Consider the following 13383-nt stretch of genomic DNA (forward strand, 5'->3'; position numbering starts at 1 on the left):
TTACTTGACCCATTAGTCATCATATTACTTACGTTTATGATGTATTTTGAAATCTATTACAAAAACCCAATGGATTCAATATGGCTTGTTATACCCAAATCATAACATTTATGAAAGAAAACTTCTTTGTTAAGTGTTTCTTCCTTTGGAATTTTATTTGCAAAAGACAAACATTTTTTTAGACAAGGAAGGCTTGCTATGAAAATAGTCAGTGCGTACATGGGTGGTTATGTATAGTCATAAGAATGATGGTGTTTTCCACCACACCTTAGAGAGGTAAATGCAAAAAACAGAAAGTATAAGCAAGATTGACTTAATGCATTATAATAACTCAAATAAAAAGTGTTTTTTTATTATTAGGACACAGTACTTTTTTATTCATCGATTCAAGCTCATATTTCTGTATAATGTCCAAGGAAAGGTATTCATGATGATAATGGACAGGAAAACTGAGTATTCACAGGTGTGAGAGCTAGAAAACCTGGAAACGTGCCCATGTCAAGAGAGCAATATGTTTTCATCGACAATGTGAAGTAAAAAGAACTCAGTGGAGGTAGACATGAGTGCTTCAATTAATATTGGTGCACCAAGTGAAACTGGGCATAAGTTGTCTCACATGTGTGAAGGAAGCTCACAGACATGAACTAACTGACACATGTCTGTGACTGGGTCAGCTAGCAGCAATTCATAGTGCTTGTCACTGGGATTTGGGAATCATCATGACTATCATAATTACTCATGTACATATTCTTATGATCAAGCATTAACTTTTTGGACCATATTCTATCCCCCCAATTATAACAAAAAACTTATGGCTATAAGGTAATTGTACTGGTTTTCTAAAATGAATGTATTAAACTGAACTCATATAAATGCACTTTTCTTCTTCTAAGTAGTTGCTACAGAAATAGAAGGGGAAATAACATCTATGGCTTTACTCCCTCCAACTCCACCCTGCACCACCTTCTGCTATTTTCAATGATGACATATAATCATCTTTGAAGACAGCATATCTGACTTTTGGGAACCACCAAATGTTGTGCTGAGATAAGGGAACAAGGATTCCAGACTGAGGGATGGTCAAAAGCATTAGAGAAGCCAATTTACAGAGGTTCCTGTTTCCAATGATTACACAATTTAAACACCATTAAAAATAATGAATTCAGAATAACACCAAACAACAACAACAACTGATTGGCCACCACTGAAATATTCTAGAAAACAAACTCATTTTCCTCCCTCAGCTTTACTGAAGTATAATTGAGAAAATTCTAAGATATTTAAAGTGTACATGGTGATGATTTTATATAACCTGTGAAAAAATTTCCTCCCATCTAGAAAATCAACTCGCTTTTGATAATGGACAAAGGGAAAGAACATAGCATTTATCTTTGCTTTTCTTAGATGAACAATACTACTAAGTAACCAAATAATATGTGAGGGAATTCCAGTTAATACATGAAAAAGAAATGCTAAAATTAATATATTACTCTTTGCACCCTGCAGTGAGTCTAGGCATTTAGCATTAATAACTGCTGTAGCGTCACAAAAAAGGGAACTTCAGACATTATAGAACTATACAAAATCTTTCACAAAACAGTCTTGCTAAGCAAACAAACAAACCTGAATTAGATCAGGCCAACTATCCATTTATATTCAGGAAATAGACAGGCAGGGGCATAAGCAAAATCCAAAGTAGTAAACACTATAGGTTTATATGTGGTTTCTTGAAGACATAAACTGTAAGGGGTGAAAAACGAACCTACTGATTAAAAGAAACTTGAAAGATACATCAACCAATAGTGATGCCTTCACCTTATCTGTATGCTGTGGCAACCAACAAACTTAAAAAATATAAATAAGAACACATACATCCACATTTTCACAAACATATTTATGAAATATTGGGAAATTTAAACACTAACCGATATTTGATTATACTGAAGAATAATATTAGCTTTAGGTTTGTACATATTAATAGTACTGGGATGATTTTTCTTTTTTTTTTAAGATTTACTTATTTATACAAGCACTGGGTACAGTCAGAAGCGCGGGATGGCGAGAGAATTCACCAGAGCCAGAGCAGAGATCAGAACAGGCAGAAGGACCGAAGCACACTACTGAGGGGAGCAGCGGGTGGCAGGAGAGGTCTGCGCGCCATGCGGTACCTCCTCCGGTGGCAGGGGAGCAGCCAGGGATCAAACCAGTGTTGCAGAGGCTGCAGGCAGCTTCACAACTCAGTGCTCAACCGCTGCACCACCGGGGAGGCCCCTGGGATGATATTCTTAAAAGTTCTTATCTTTTAGAGAGGTAATATGATACCTGGGATTTACTTCAAAATGATTGAAGTGAATATGGGTATTTAAGAAATAATAGTGGCTATGACTTTGCAACTGCTTAAGGAGAAGGCTCAGTACTGCTTTTATATGTGCTTGAAATTTTCCATAAATTTTAAAAAGGCATGGGGATGAGAACGAGCATGGCATCTGAAGAAGTGATACTGGAAGGTGATTTTTAACCATTTGCCCCCAAACCTTCACACACCTTTCATCTCTCTTCAGTTTTAATAGCTGATCTTGTTTCTAGCATCATAAGAAAATTTAAGCCATTAAATTTCTCTTTATTTCTTGCCACTAAACTGAAAAACTACCTGTACATGACACCTTTCTTCCTTTTAAAATTTTCATGTAAAATAGAGAAGCTTTTGCTCTTCTGTAATCTAATATCAGTTCTTCACATGTGTATTGGATTCTTCTTCCCTCTTTCTAAGGAAACTGCTTTTATCTTTCCTTTTCTAAAGTTTATCCAGCTACTATTTCAACTGATTTCCTCTTGCTGACATTTAAACATGAGTAAACCCAAGTTTCTTTCATTATGAAAATAAAACCCAAAACCGTGATACCAAATAGCACTTCATATATTCATATTCTTACTATTCTCCCTCACAGTTAAACTTGGTGGAAGAGTTGCATGTACTCTCCGCTTCTATTTCTCATCCTCCTGCTTATTCCTCAATGTATTTGAGACTAGTCAATGGAGGAAACACTTGTAGTCACAATGTTAGATATTTTCAGTTTCACATCTTTCTGTATCTCAAAGTACCATTTGACACAGCTGACTACTTCTTCCTTTTTGAACATCCCTTTTCCTTGGTTTCTTTGACATTATATTCTTCAAATATTCCTCTTTGTCATCAATTCTTTTCTGCGGTCCTCCTTCCTTTCCCTTTTTGCCATTAAAAACTGACTGGATTTCAAGATGAATATCAGTTCTTAGTTTCTTTTTCTATTTTCCTTCTAATTTCCCTGAAAAGTCTCATCCATGGTCATGGCTTGAAATAGTATCTATATCCTAAAAACTCCAAAACTTTCAATCCTATATTCATATTCCCAGTGTCTCTTGTCAGCTGCACATATGTATGTACAATTGTCATAAAATTCAAAATACCCAAGGCAAAGCTCCCTATTTTCACAAACAATAACAATGTGGGTTCTAGTCAAGTATTTTCTATCCCAGAAAGGATTACCATTTGTTTTAGTTAGCTCATAACAACATACCATGGCCTGGTGACTTTAAAAACAGAAATTCATTTTCTCATAGTTCCAGAAACTGCAATTTTGAAATTAGAGAGCCACTATGGTTGGTGAAGGTTCTCTTTCAGATAGCTGCTTTCTCACTGTGTCCTATGGGAGAGAGACAACAAGCTCTCTAGTATCTCCTCTAATAAGTGAACTAATTCTATTGTGAGAGCCCCACCCTCCCTCATGACGTCATCTAAACCTAATTATCTCCTAAAGACTCCAACTTCAAATACCATGAGAGGGCCTCCCTGGTGGCGCAGCGGTTGAGCACTGGGTTGCGAAGCTGCCTGCAGCCTCTGCGGCACCGGTTCCATCCCTGGCTGCTCCCTGGCCACCAGAGGAGGGTCCCATATGGCGCGCTGACCTCTCCTGCCGCCCGCTGCTCCCCTCAGCAGTGTACTTCGGTCCTTCTGCCTGCTCTGCTCCCCGCTCTGGCTCTGGTGAATTCTCTCACCCTCCCGTGCTTCTGACTGTACCCAGTGCATGTATAAACAAAACAAACAAATAAATAAATAAAACATGCCTCTATTAAAAAAAAAATACCATGAGAGTGGGGATCAGGACTTTAAAATTTGAATTTTGGAGGCATTGGGGAACACAGTTTACTCCATGGTACATCAACTTAGACCAGCCAGAAACTCAGTATTTATGCAAGCATTTAAATCTTCCTTATCCTCCATCCACTCTATTCCATTACCACAATTTTTGGATTTTGGCTTCCCAATATCTACCAAGTCTTTCACTTCTCACATTTCTATAACCAGTCCCTGACTCAGTTATCATTCTCTCTTACCAGTACTACTCCAGTATTCTAATTGGGTACTTGCATCTATTCTAGTCCTCACTATCTATTTTCTACCCTGCAACTAGAGCTATGTTTTAAAAAGGTAAATATAACCACACATACCCTCTCCCCTCCACCATCACATACATGTGTTGCTTAAAGCTCTTCAATGGCTCCTTCCCTGCTTTTATGATAAAAATCCTAACATCTTTATTATGATCAGCAAGGCCTGGCCTCTGTCTCTACCGACTCACCTCATATAGTTCCTCATCCTTTCCTTCCCATTTCCATCAAAAAGGCATGAGCCCCTTTCCCACACCCACATAAACTTTTGCAAACATTCTTTCAGAAGCCCACCCTCCCTTCTCTATCCTTGGTTAACTCCCACAGAACTCAGCTCAAGTGTCATTTACTCAGAGAAGCTTCCCTAAGTCTCTCTTCTTATGAATTCATAGAATTTCATGACACATACTACTTTATAACTTCATGAAACTTTGTATGACTATTTGGTAATCAAATTATCTTTTCTACTAAACTGTGTACATTTCATAAGAGAAAAGACAAACTTTTGCTATATATCCAATGCTTAGAACAACACATGGAATATGGTAATTGCTCATAAATATTTGTTGTAAAAATAAATGAATAATTCCATTGGGGATTACAGCCATCATTTTAGAACTTGAAGGTTCTTAGAACAACTCTCTTATGTTATAGAAAAAAATACTCAGGCTCAAAGAAATAAAATGATCTCACTTACTTAATGATAGCTAAACCTGATTGTCTAGGTGATACGACATTATAGAGACTCAAAGCTGGGGAAAGTTTGACTTGAGGAACTGAGGGAGGTAGGTATTCAAATTTCACATAAAGTTGGCAGGGAAAGTTAATCTAACAGGAGCATAGAGGGCAGGATTATAGAATAATAGGAAAATCTGAAGGGAGGGCTGTCATATGATACCCCGAAGAAGAAATCAGGGCATAAACCTACACTAGGGAAATAGTAGGTATAATGGAGCCCCATTTCAAAGGAAAAGCCTAAAGGATTTGGAATAAAAAGAAGAATGAATCGAAGGTGCTAGTAAGATTTTGAGTGGACATGACTGAAATGTTGCTATTACTGGCACATGTAAAGAAATTCAAAGAGTACTAAGGGCAGGAAAGAACAAGGAAAGGGGAGAAAAATGACAGCATTTAATATGAACATGCTGAATTTTAAATAACTAAACCTTATAGGAAGATGGAAAAATATTTCTGAAGTTGAACAAGGAGTCAAAACCAGAGGTAGGAATTTGTGAATTGTGAACATCAAAGAGAGAGCTGAAGTTATTATCTATACAGAGATAAGAATAGGAGGTTCAGGACAGATGTCCTTGGGAAGGCAAATGGCTATAGAGTTAGGGGAAGAAGAGCTGTACGCAAGCACAAAATTAGAAAGTTAGAGTTAGAAGTCAGATAATGTTCTTTGTCTCTTCTACTTTAATCTACAACTTGTTATGAGAAAATTATCCCCCAAATGCCATCGGCAAAGGAATACTGAACAGTAGAGGAAAGAATTCTTAAAAAATTAGACCACAAGAAGAAATAAAGACTAAACAATTGCCACACCATTAACTTCCCAGCATAACACCTTATGCTGGCCTCCTACCATCTCACCACTTCACACCAAGTTCTATGACTCTGTGGGTCCTATTGCTTAGTTAAATTTGTTAAGTTTCCTGGAGGCACCACTGTCAAGTCAAACTTTTGAAGAAGTCTTAAAGGTCCTTCATTCTATGGCACTAAAAGATTTTACAGTGGAAAATTTGTTATTAAAATCAAGTTGTTATCTGAATAAAAGTTTATTAGAATATCAGTTAATTAAAAGCCATCCACTTTTCTCATTTCTTCCTAAAATACGAGTTATGTTTGAAAAAGTAAGGTTGACATAATTAAAGATTTTCCTGCATTTGAAAATTCTTGGTTCATACTCTATTTGACATCCTGACATCAAGTTTACTATTTCATTTTGATAAAATCGTGGGGAAAATAAACTACAATAATGTAATGCTGCAAACACAAACTGGAACCTATAAAATGCAAGAAATGTAAAAGTCAAGGTTTTTACAGTTTTATTAACTAGTTTACATTTTTTAAATGTAGCAGATAGCCTGGTAGTAAAATTGAATCAATAGAGACAGGACTCTAGTCTAGGGGTCTGGACATGGGTTCTATTTCTAGAAAGAGAAAAGAATTAAAGGGTTAACCATCAGGGCAACACTAAGAGAAATGAATTAACTAAATTAAATACAAAAAATGCCTTCTCTTGTTTTGAATCTTCTTATATTAAAAATCATATTCCTTTTCTTCATTTCTCACTCTTCATTTCCCACTTCATTTCTTCATTTCCCACACGCAGGAGGGTGAGAGAATTCACCAGAGCCAGAGCGGGGAGCAGAGCAGGCAGAAGGACCAAAGTACACTGCTGAGGGGAGCAGCGGGCGGCAGGAGAGGCCTGCGCGCCATGTGGGACCCTCCTCCAGTGGCCGGGGAGCAGCTGGGGATTGAACCGGCACTGCATAGGCTGCGGGCAGCTTTGCAACCCAGCGCTCAACCGCTGCGCTACCGGGGAGGCCCTATTTGGGTCATCTTTTGCAGGTATCTCAGTTTCCCTGAATCAGTCACCTTCAAGATGTCTTATTTAATCTCCGCACAGTAAAGAATTCAGTAATAACGGAACATAAGAATAGAGTTCACCAGGTGAAGTAAGAACATTTCAAAAATGCACATATTTGGGGATGAACAACCTAAGATTTCTACTTCATATAAGTAAACCTATTTGAATGATGTGATAGACTGGATATTTACTCCCTCCTCAAAAAAAGAACTCATAATTATGTGATGTGACATATGGGCTAACTATCATTAATAAGGGTAATTATATTACAAGATAAATAAATCAACATGTTGTGTACTTTAAATCTTCACAATGATATATGTCAAAATATTTCAATAAAAAAAAAATCTATGAATACCTCAGCAGTAAACATTAATTTTTGCCTCTGAAACAGCAATGGCAAATCTACTGATAGATACTCTTACATATAAAAATACATCAAATTGAAAGTTTGGTCCCTTGTCAACTATACATTTAAATGTCCTGAGGTTCATATGACAATATCAATAGATAATATCAATAGATGTCAACAAAGTGCAACACCCATTCATGATAAAAGCCTTTGAAATTTCTGGGATACAAGGAACATACCTCAACATCATAAAGGCCATATATGACAAGCCAACAGCCAGTATCATTCTCATTGGTGAAAAGCTGAAAGCATTCCCATTAAGATCTGGAACAAGACAAGGATGTCCACTCTCATCACTGCTTTTCAATATAATACTGGAAGTCCTAGCCAGAGCAATAAGACAAGAGAAAGACATACAAGGAATCCAAATAGGAAAAGAAGAAGTAAAACTATCTCTATTTGCAGATGATATGATAATATACATAGAGAACCCCAAAAACTCCACAGAAAAACTAATTCAACTCATCAATCAGTTCAGTAAAGTGGCAGGATACAAAATCAACACACAAAAGTCATTAGCCTTCCTATATACAAACAATAAATCTGAAGAAGAAACCAAAAAAACCATCCCTTTTATTATCAAAACAAAAAAGATCAAATACTTGGTAATAAATCTAACAAAAGAGGTAAAGGACCTATGCAAAGAAAACTATAAAACACTGTTAAAAGAAATAGAAGAAGACACAAAGAAATGGAAAGACATCCCCTACTCATGGATTGGAAGAATAAACATTAAAATGGCCATCCTACCAAAAGCAATATACAGATTCAATGCTATTCCAATAAAAATTTCAATGTCATTCTTCAAAGAAATAGAACAATTATTGATGAAATTCATTTGGAACCACCAAAAACCCCAAATAGCCAAAGCTATCCTGAAAAAAAAAGAAGGGAATGGAGGCATCACACTCCCAGGATTCAAACTATACTACAAAGCCATAATCATCAAAACTGCATGGTACTGGAAAAAGAACAGACACACAGACCAATGGAATCGAATAGAAAATCCAGAAATAAACCCATAGATTTATGGCCAACTAATCTTTGACAAAGGAGCAAAGAATATGCATTGGAGCAAAGACAGTTTGTTCAATAAATGGTGCTGGGAAAACTGGGTTGCTACATGCAAAAGAATGAAGCTTTACTACTACCTAACACCATGCATAAAAACCAACTCAAAATGGATTAAAGAACTAGACATAAGACCTGAAACCATAAAATACATAGAAGGAAATATAGGTGAAACACTACATGATATGCACATCAAAGACATCTTTACAGACACATCACCCAAAGCAGTGATAGTGAAGGCAAAGATCAACAGCTGGGACTACATCAAATTAAAGAGCTTCTGCACAGCAAAAGAGACAATAACAAAAACAAAGGGAAATCCCACTGACTGGGAGAACATTTTCGCACACAACACTAATGATAAAGGACTGATCACAAAAATCTACAAAGAGCTGATGAGACTCAACAAAAACAAAGAAGATAATCCAGTCAAAAAATGGGCAGAGAGGTAAAAAGAAACTTCTCTGAAGAGGGAATGCAAATGGCCAACAGGCATACGAAAAAATGTTCAATATCACTTGTAATCAGGGAAATGCAAATCAAAACTACCATGAGATACCATCTTACACCAGTGAGAATGGCACATATTAAAAAAACTAGCAACAACAAATGTTGGTGAGGTTGTGGAGAAAAAGGAAATCTCCTGCACTGTTGGTGGGAGTGCAAACTGGTCCAACCACTATGGAGAGCTGTGTGGAGATTTCTGGACCTACTAAACATAGAGCTTCCATATGATCCAGCAATTCCACTCCTAGGTATTTACCCAAAGGACACAGAAACATCAATTCCAAAGAGCACCTGCACCCCTATGTTTATAGCAGTACTATTTACAATAGCTAAGCTTTGGAAACAACCCAAATGCCCAAAAACAGATGACTGGATCAAGAAGATGTGGTACATATACACCATGGAATATTACTCAGCTTTCAAAAAAGATAAACACATGCAATTTGCAGCGACATGGATGGAGCTGGAAGGGATCATGCTCAGCAAAATAAGCCAGAAAGAAAAAGAAAAATACCGGATGGTCTCACTCATAGCAGGAATCTAGAAAACTTAAATAAGGGACGAGAAAAAATAACTATAAGAAAGAAAATATCAAAATCAACAATCAACTATGAACCAGAGACACTCTATGTGGGGTGGGGGTGGGAAAAGGAGGGCTTGGGGTCAAACAAATAAAGGGGTTGTAATTGTATGGGGAATATAAAAATAAAATTTAAATAATAAATAAATAAATAAATGTCCTGAGGTTCATATTAATAAAACCCAACTTTTATGAAAATGTAAAGGAGATTAAAATTACTGCAATCTATAAAACTGTAAATTTATCCAGAAAGTAGTATTCAAAATAGGATTAAAATCAATTAAAAGTCAAATAAAAATTTAAAACAAAAATAAAACCAGTGGTGAAACTGGTACACAGCTGATCTGAAAATTACATAAGAAAACTAATGAATAGGTTAAACAAGACCAAAGTAGTGATTTTATTAAAAGAAAGATCAGTGCTAATGTGTTTCAACTAGAGAAACCAGGTATACTAAAATTAAAGAAATGTGAAATTGCTGTCAAAACTGTTTTTAATAACATCATGTTACTTATGTGTGGTATGCTAATCAACTTATAATAAAACATAAATGATGTGGGAATGTTCTTTCAATTTGGCATTTTTTCCTTTGTTGTCATTTAAATGTCATTTCATGACTACAGTGACAGTATTCAAAAATATGTCTGCAAAAGAACAATGAAAAAAAATACCAGGGAGCTCAAATGTTTTTGCAAATGACCCTGAGTTAATTAGAAAAATCTGCACCCTTCCCAGTTCTTCTCACGTGTCAGCTCTCATTAAATTAAAAAAATTTTTCATTTCAAAGTTAAGAAATCCTATGGTTAACACAACTTTTAAACTGGGATCAAGTGAGCACATTCCTACGTTTCTGTATGATGTCATACCAAGCAATTCACAGCTGAATTTAGATTTGCAAGAAGTATGAATGATTTTTCAATATAAGAAGTATCTGATCTAAAGCTAATTTTTTCTCTATAGGCTGACTGTGCTGGGAACAGGTGGCCCTGCTTTCAATTATGGAGGGCTAGCATGCCAGTGTGAGGCCTGGATTAGTTCACCTTCTCACGGGGAATTTTCCTCGGTTGGGAATGGATTTATTATGGCTTCACACATGGAATAGAGCTCATGTCAGCTGAGGGCAGTGACACATCATATGATTCAAATTAACCTGCTGTGGACTGTTCCGCAGGGCTTAGATTGTGTATTAAAATGACGACATTTTAAAAACAGCTTGAAAGAAATCAGGATTGCTGAACTGCAATGGTTCCAATTTGTTCCAACTAATCTATCACCTGCTGGAGATATTATTCTAGTGGGTTTCTGGTAGCTGCTGTTTTCCAGGTTTCTCCAAGCCACTGACCTTGCTAATGGGTACAATTGCTGCCTCTGATGGAAGGAAGTGGGGGTTGACAGAGCTCTGAAGGGTTTTGTGATATAGAAGTTGGAACCTCTCATTTGCTCTAATGTACTATTAAGTGAGCAGAGGAAAAGGGAACACTGGAGAACTCTGAATAAGTTTTCCCAAAACAAATGCTAAATAGCAACATTTGTATTATCTAGCTTAGATAAAATAATACCTGAAAAATAAATCCAAAAGACTTAAAAAAGCTGCTGTTTGCACTTTTATGAAACAATAGTAAGGTCCCTGTACTGAGTATTTTCTCAAATTTTTGTGGCTGTAACTTTTATTGCTACTGTAACCCTAATTTAAGGGCAAGAATAAATGAAAATATACTACTTTATGAATGAAGCCTAAAACATTTTTGAAAATGACACTTAAGATGTACATATAGATTAAGAAATTAATAGTGGTGAAATATCCTCAATGGCAACACTGCATAAAAATTAGAAGCATTATTTGTAGTAGTTTTTAAAAGCCCTTTTTTATTTTTCAAGGGAAGGAAATGATATTGGGGAATATGATAGAATGGAAGTTTGCTTTCCTAATCTTAGCATAAATAATATATTCCCTTTAGTATACTATTACCTAAAATTTGGAAAAGATGATTTTCTTGCATTGCCAAAAATCTATGATACACTCCCTATGGCAAGAAATGCTTTAATGTGTCCTGTTAGTACCACTGATCTCTAAATTAATATAGAGTGGCAGTGTAGTGAGAGACTGTAATAATTCTGTGGCAAAGCATATACTTATGTACTTTATTATTATTATTCTTAAAGATTTATTTATTTATTTATTTATACAAGCACTGGGTACAGTCAGAAGCGCGGGAGGGTGAGAGAATTCACCAGAGCCAGAGCGGAGAGCAGAACAGGCAGACAGACAAAGTACACTGCTGAGGGGAGCAGTGGGCAGCAGGGGAGGTCTGTGCGCCACGTGGGGCCCTCGCCCAGTGGCCAGGAATTGAACTGGCACTGCAGAGGCTGCGGGCAGCTTAGCAACCCAGTGCTCAACCGCTTCGCCACCAGGGAGGCCCTACTTATGTACTTGACAAATTGTTTATAGTAAGGAAATTTTCTTCTAAGATAGTAATATTCTGGAGCAGTTCAAGGCTGCTCAGTTAGTGATTTAATGGACTCCCACACAAATGATATGTCATTTAAACTATCTTTCTTCAAATATATAAAGAAAAGCACTCTTGGTTAAAATGTTTTGGATTTGTAGAACATAAATCATTCATTGAATATTGTATTTGATTTTTCATAATAAAAACAACATTCAATAAACCATCTATCATTCTTTGTATCTTCTCCTCTCTTATTATCTGCAGTTTGGCCCTTAACAACTGTAACTGATGCTATTAAAAACATTTGAGTCACATGAAACTGTGGTACAAAAATATGGTTCCCAGAAGACAGTATCCACTTTACCTGAAAGCTTGCTAGAAATGTGGAATTTCATTCTTACCCTCTATAACTATGAAATCACAATTTGCATTTTAACAAGCAACTAGAGATGCTTCAAATGCAGATTCAAGTTTCAGAAGCACTGGTGTCAAATAAAATAACTATTTCAATTCACTTACAAGTTTGAATTTCCAAACAGATTATCACTACTATTGAGTGAGCATAAAATTAGAAATGACCTATATCTAATTTTAAAAAGTAAAAGAAACACAAACATAAAACTATTTTAAAAAATTATATTCTGCTATAATCAAAATACTAGAACTATAAATATATGTTTTTATTCACTAATTGAGATTTAAAATTCAATTTATTTGATGCATAATTTGCCAATGACTTGCAGATCTCATACCTTTTATAAATAAATCCAACAAAAGTAAACTACAAGAGAACTTTCCAGTCAAAGTGAGAGACTGTGCATAAAAACAAAAGAAATCAGAAACTAAAAATCAGAAATAACAGATAAACCCGTTTCCTTGTCACTCTTCCATATAGAACCGTATGTTTATATACTGTTTCTTCCATTCCAACATTTTCTTTCTTTCACATATGCACAAATCTGAAGTCAGGTAGTATATTGCAACTGATAGTAAAAAGTGCCATATCAAAGTTTAAATAACACATTTTCTTCCTCTTTCTTAGAGATACACAACATGTTTTTTCCTACAATTGATGTCTCTTTACAGTCTTGGATTCAATTAAACATGGTACTTCACACTCATGAAGTACTAGCACTCACACTCCTTTCAATTTATCCATCACCTCACCCCAAGGACTTCTTCCAACTTCAACGACTTCCATAGCTTTTCTCGTCAGCCTCTTACTTTCCTTTGAGTCTTTATAACCATGTCTAGATACTTATGATTAGAAATAGCTCTTCACATTTCTACACCTTTTAGTTCCCACTGGAGAAACATACTTAGATGAACCAGGTCTGAGTGA

General features: G+C 36.0%; 1 protein-coding gene across 4 annotated transcripts in view; it reads right to left on the reverse strand.

Moving 5' to 3' along the window:
* Positions 1–13383, reverse strand: part of VPS13B (vacuolar protein sorting 13 homolog B) — a 622702-nt gene that overhangs the window by 157333 nt on the left and 451986 nt on the right. The window contains exon 35 of one of the 4 annotated variants that reach the window (XM_054692066.1): positions 3558–3683. The exons of the other annotated variants lie outside the window; for them this stretch is intronic. Within the exon in view, the coding sequence (XP_054548041.1) occupies positions 3658–3683 (26 nt within the window). The 3' untranslated portion in view covers positions 3558–3657. Of the gene's footprint in view, positions 1–3557; positions 3684–13383 lie in introns of those variants that run through there. 4 annotated transcript variants of the gene reach the window in all.

This window comes from Talpa occidentalis, unplaced genomic scaffold (assembly GCF_014898055.3).
Source record: "Talpa occidentalis isolate TD23 unplaced genomic scaffold, MPIMG_talOcc4v2.1, whole genome shotgun sequence".
NCBI classification, from domain to species: domain Eukaryota; kingdom Metazoa; phylum Chordata; class Mammalia; order Eulipotyphla; family Talpidae; genus Talpa; species Talpa occidentalis.